Raw genomic sequence first — 5,481 nt, 5'->3', positions numbered from 1 at the left:
TATATACATTAATCAAAAAAAAAAAAAAATGCCTATAAGAAAGTCAAATTAAATTTTTATGAGCGTTTAAAATTCTAATTTTTACAACATTGGATATTCACTCGATTTCTCATGTAGCGATTTTCTTATTTTGTTGTAATTCAAAGACGAATAACTGTAGATGCATGACAATTTCACTGAATGTTTATTTTATTAATTCTTATACTTGATAAAATTTTCAAAATATTTTGATTTGTTTTGAGCTGTTTACAGACAATTCCATATTTCAATTTTTTTATTATTTTTTCTATGAATATCAATAAAGTTTTATCTGTTGGGCCAAAAAGTGAAAAAATTTAATACAAGGCTCCTGATATATTGTCACAATAGCAGTTAAAAATATTAAAAATACATATGAACAATTTTTTTTTATAAGCATTCAAAGATCGAATTTTGACAAAATTTATCAAATTTTAATTTGAAAAATTATTTTGTAGTTAAAAATTTATAAAATGTTCAATTTTTGTATCTAAGAATTAAAAATTTAAAACAAGATTCCACATAAGTAATTAATTCTGTTACCAAAAAATTTAAAAAATACATTTACACAGTTTATTTTTATAGTCATTTTAAGTACAAATTTGGACGAAATTACATATTAAAAACCTAGGATAACTATTTTAGTTATTTTGTTGTGATTGTATAATATTATTCGTGGGTACTTGAAACTTCTAAAGTATACTATTATATATATGATTTTACCACGGTTTTTTGTTGATGTATAACGCGTTATAACTTATAAGTACCTAATAGATATTATGATATGATTAATTTGGAATTTATTATAGGTACCTATTATAGGTCAATTTTTTTTTTAATACCATAGATAAGTATATATATGTCTAATACATAGACTGATATACCGTCTCCGCTCAGAATCGTTTTTCTTATACAGTGATATTATATCATCGAATTCAAATTTAATACTGTCCATTATACAGTGACCCACTTCTAACCTACTGTACAGCAGAGCGACATCCACTTACCCACCTTTTTTTAAATTGTAGGATATACTTTTACAAAATCGTACCTGAAATTTAAAACAAAATTTTGTTTTTAATAAATATATTTAGTATAGTATTTTATAAAACGCAATATGTTACCTTCCAATTATTCCATTTTTGTAGTTCGTTATAATTTGGTCATTTTTCTTTTGGTGATTTCTTACAGTATGATCTTGTGGATGATTTGATATGTTTGTACTTTTTAATTTTATAAACACGTGCGTCTGAATTTCTATTACTAGAACGGTTAGCCATTTTATAATTGATAATTGGAGGACTTTCTTTATAAAAACTTTGATTGAACCTCCAATGAAATGACTCGCATGCGTTGGTTGTCCGTTGTAGGCTACTTGACATAGCCGCCCAAAGTGCCGGTGAATACATACTATTTTCATCAATGTAATTATCTAATAAATAATCTGAGTATTTTTCAACTCGTTCGTCGATAGGTCGATTTGACGTAAAATCTTCGACAAAGCATTCAGTGACTTCAGTCGGTTCTAAAAAAAGTAAACCAAAAGTATGGCGTATCCAAATGCCAATTTCAGGTGATCGCTTTACATCATTATTTGTAAAATCAGACGTACCTTTCATTTCAGATATTTCTTTCAAAATTATTTTTTTAGGTCTTGTACAAGGATCATCAACTGCTTTTCTTTTACAATTCGAATTTATAATTTGCCTTCAATTGCTGTTGTTGAATACGGTTCGTGGTTATGTATAATTGATTTATCCGATAATACTTCATAATTATTATCAGTTTACACTTTTTCGAAACAACTTTTTTTAATACATTGCCGACGAATATTTTCATTAGTTTTGTTTACTGATCCAATAAAAAATTTAATATTTTCTAGTATTAGTGTTTTGTTTCCACGTTTACTTTCAATCACTTTAGCCATCACAGAATTATAAATTTTAAAAATTACGTTTTATTTTAACACACACGCAGTTTTAACGTACCATTTCAACAATTAGGTGGATCCCATTTGGTGGAAACGAATATTGGGGGAAAAGGGAAAGATACACCTTTGGTGGAAACGGGTATTGGTGGAAAAGGGAAAGGTCTACTTTTGCCCCGTGTTATGGAGTTATCGTTAGAATACACATTTGATGATATTATATTTCTATTTTACAGGTTACCTCAAAGAGAAAACTTGTATACTTATTACTCACCAAATACAATACTTGTCAAGTGTTGATCAAATTATTCTGATGGAAAATGTATGCAGTAATTTTGATAACAGTCCTAGAATAAAATATATTTTAATAATAATGAAATGATTTTTTATTTTTATTTTTGCTCAGGCAAATATATTAGCCGAGGGCTCGTATCAGGAACTTCAATCTTCTGGCTTAGACTTTACAAAATTACTTAGGTCATCGGAGGAAACAACCACTGATAGTGAAATTAATATAAAAAATGCAACTAATAACAGCTTAGAACAATTTTCCGATTTATCTCGACAAGGGTCTATTGAAAGTGTTGCGTCGTCTGTTGACGAGAACACATTAAACGGAGCTCAAAAAGAACCCACTGTGGTGGCTGAAACAAGGTCTTCTGGAAAAGTTTCACGTAGTGTTTATTTGTCTTATGTTTCTGCTGGAGGAAATATTTTTAAAATATCGTTTTTATTATTTATTTGTATTTTTACACAAGTTCTCGGTACTGGTGGAGATTATTGGATAAGTTATTGGTAAAGCATTTTTTTTCAATTATTAAAATAAATTTAATGTTAAAATATATTGAATTATTTTAGGGTTTATCTGGAAGATCACGTTTTTCCTAATGCAGAGAGTAAATCTGCAAATATCAGCAATTTTTTAACTCACTTATTATCCGATACACCTTGGATAATATCTCGTCAGTTTTGTGTTATAATGTACGCTATTTTAAATTTAACTTTGCTAATAGTTATTTTCATAAGATGTGCTATGTTTGTATCAGTCCTAATGGGCACCTCTATGAATCTACATAACAATATGTTTAACGCTATCACAAGAGCCACAATGTATTTCTTCAATACAAATTCATCGGGTAATGACATTTTTTAAATAATTTTTTAACCAACTGTTTAATAGATAGTTAATATGAATTTTTCAGGTCGAATTCTTAACCGATTTACTAAAGACATTGGTGCTATTGATGAAATATTACCAACGCCTTTATTGGATTTTGTTCACGTAATTATATTAAACACATGTTTATTTCACCTAACTTGCACAATAATATAATACATAGTTATACAGTATATTATATTTTTTTTTGTATTCATATTGTTTTACCAGATAGCATTGCAACTTATAGGAACTCTTGTTGTGGTTGGTATAATTAACATTTATCTTCTCATACCGACTTTCATCGTAGGTTTGATGTGTTATTATACCGTTAATTTTTATTTATCGACATCACGTAGTATCAAACGTTTGGAAGGTGTTAGTAAGTGCTGAAATAATTATTTTCATTATGTAGTACACAAAATATATGTTATTGGATTTTAAACAAAGAATTATTTTTTTTTCAAATATAAAATAAAGCTCGAAGTCCTGTGTATGGATATTTGAATGCGTCGCTTCAAGGGTTATCTACTATCCGAGCGTTTAAAGCTGAGGATATTTTATGCAAAGAATTTGATGAACATCAAGTAACGAAAACACATTACGCATCTATAGTAAAATACTAATAATTTATTTAAAAATTCAAGGATTTACATTCTTCGACTTGGTATTTATTTATTTCAACAAGTGAAGCATTTGGATTTTCGTTGGACATGATTTGTTTCATTTATATATGTATATTAACTTTGAGTTTCTTAGTCGTAAACAATGGTAATATACAATTAATTGTATTAAAATTAATTGTATTAATAAAGTTTTTTAATGTTTAGATAATTTTGGGGGAGACGTTGGATTGGTTTTAACTCAAGCAATTAGTTTAACAGGCGCTCTTCAGTGGGGAATAAGACAATTAGCAGAATTAGATAATCAAATGACGTCTGTCGAGAGAGTACTTGAATATAAAAATGTCCCGCAGGAAGCTCCACTTGAATCTTCTCCGGGTAATTTATTCTTAATATTATAGTAGGTAGAATCACTATAATGTAAAAAAATCAATTTAGAAATACGTACATGTAGTTACTAAAAAAAATTAAAATTTACAGTACATCATTAGATTGATATATTTAAAATAGTTAAGAGTTTTTTTTGTTAAACCTTAATCGTATATTTTTTTTATCATATTTCGTTTACTAATGGTATGGCCTGTACCTATTTATGTATTATTATCAATGTAGTATATTCGTGATTTTTAAGTATATATTTCTTTGCTTTTGCTTTAGATAAGAAACCACCAAGAGAATGGCCAGATAAAGGTCAAATTGTGTTTGAGAATTTTTATCTACGTTATAGTTTAGATGGGGATCATGTTTTAAAAAATCTCAATGTTCAAATTCAGCCAATGGAAAAAGTAACATTAATCAATACGTACTATTATCAACATTATTTTAATAGCTTTAATTTTTGATACAATGACAATTATTTTTTAATTTAGATAGGAATTGTTGGTCGAACTGGTGCAGGTAAATCATCGTTGATAGGAGCGTTATTTAGACTTGCTATCAATGAGGGAAAAATTACCATCGACGGTAAAGAAATACATGAATTAGGATTACATGATTTACGTTCCAAAATTTCAATAATTCCTCAAGAACCAGTTTTGTTTTCGGGATCAATGCGAAAAAACCTAGACCCTTTGGACGAATACCCAGACCATGCTCTTTGGAATGCTTTAGAAGAAGTATATTTTATCGTTTATAATAATTTCCAAATACAGTTTTTTTTTTTTGTTTACGTGATTACTATTACGAAGTAGTAAGACAAGTTTCGTAACGTTTTGTGGATTTATTACTGTTTAAGGTGGAACTTAAAACCGTCGTTGAGGATTTACCCGACGGTCTGAACTCAAAAATGTCTGAAGGCGGCTCTAATTTCAGCGTTGGTCAAAGGCAATTAGTGTGTTTGGCTAGAGCAATTGTGCGTAGTAATAAGCTTCTCGTGCTGGATGAAGCTACTGCCAATGTCGATTCACAGTAACTATTGATACAAATCATATAAAATCGATTGCAATAATGTTCTCGTTATATTCGTAAAGCTGTGTGCATTGGATTTTTGTTTTGTTTTCAGGACCGATGCATTGATTCAAAATACGATTAGAAATAAATTTCGGTCGTGTACAGTGTTAACGATCGCTCACCGTTTGAACACAGTTATGGATTCTGACAGGGTGCTTGTTATGGACGCTGGAACAATGGTCGAATTCGACCACCCTTATAACTTGTTGAAAAATAAAGATGGGTTTTTGTATAAAATGGTAGAACAAACTGGAAGCGAAACGTCTGATTTGTTGCATAGTATAGCAGCTGAGGTATATTACGATATT

The 5,481-nt window shown here is 29.0% G+C and overlaps 1 protein-coding gene across 1 annotated transcript in view; it reads left to right on the top strand.

Annotated features, from left to right (window-relative positions):
- Window positions 1–5,481, top strand: part of LOC107882152 (probable multidrug resistance-associated protein lethal(2)03659) — a 41,978-nt gene that overhangs the window by 9,401 nt on the left and 27,096 nt on the right. Inside the window, exons 15-23 of the mRNA XM_029490615.1 lie at window positions 2,182–2,267; window positions 2,352–2,740; window positions 2,804–3,081; window positions 3,148–3,227; window positions 3,333–3,483; window positions 3,582–3,688; window positions 3,749–3,872; window positions 3,932–4,102; window positions 4,382–4,509. Coding sequence (XP_029346475.1) covers window positions 2,182–2,267; window positions 2,352–2,740; window positions 2,804–3,081; window positions 3,148–3,227; window positions 3,333–3,483; window positions 3,582–3,688; window positions 3,749–3,872; window positions 3,932–4,102; window positions 4,382–4,509 — 1,514 coding nt within the window. The remainder of the gene's footprint in view (window positions 1–2,181; window positions 2,268–2,351; window positions 2,741–2,803; window positions 3,082–3,147; window positions 3,228–3,332; window positions 3,484–3,581; window positions 3,689–3,748; window positions 3,873–3,931; window positions 4,103–4,381; window positions 4,510–5,481) is intronic.

Source organism: Acyrthosiphon pisum, chromosome A2 (assembly GCF_005508785.2).
Source record: "Acyrthosiphon pisum isolate AL4f chromosome A2, pea_aphid_22Mar2018_4r6ur, whole genome shotgun sequence".
NCBI lineage: Eukaryota > Metazoa > Arthropoda > Insecta > Hemiptera > Aphididae > Acyrthosiphon > Acyrthosiphon pisum.
The sequence above is the reverse complement of the archived record's forward strand: the minus strand, read 5'-3'. Positions and strand labels throughout refer to the sequence as shown.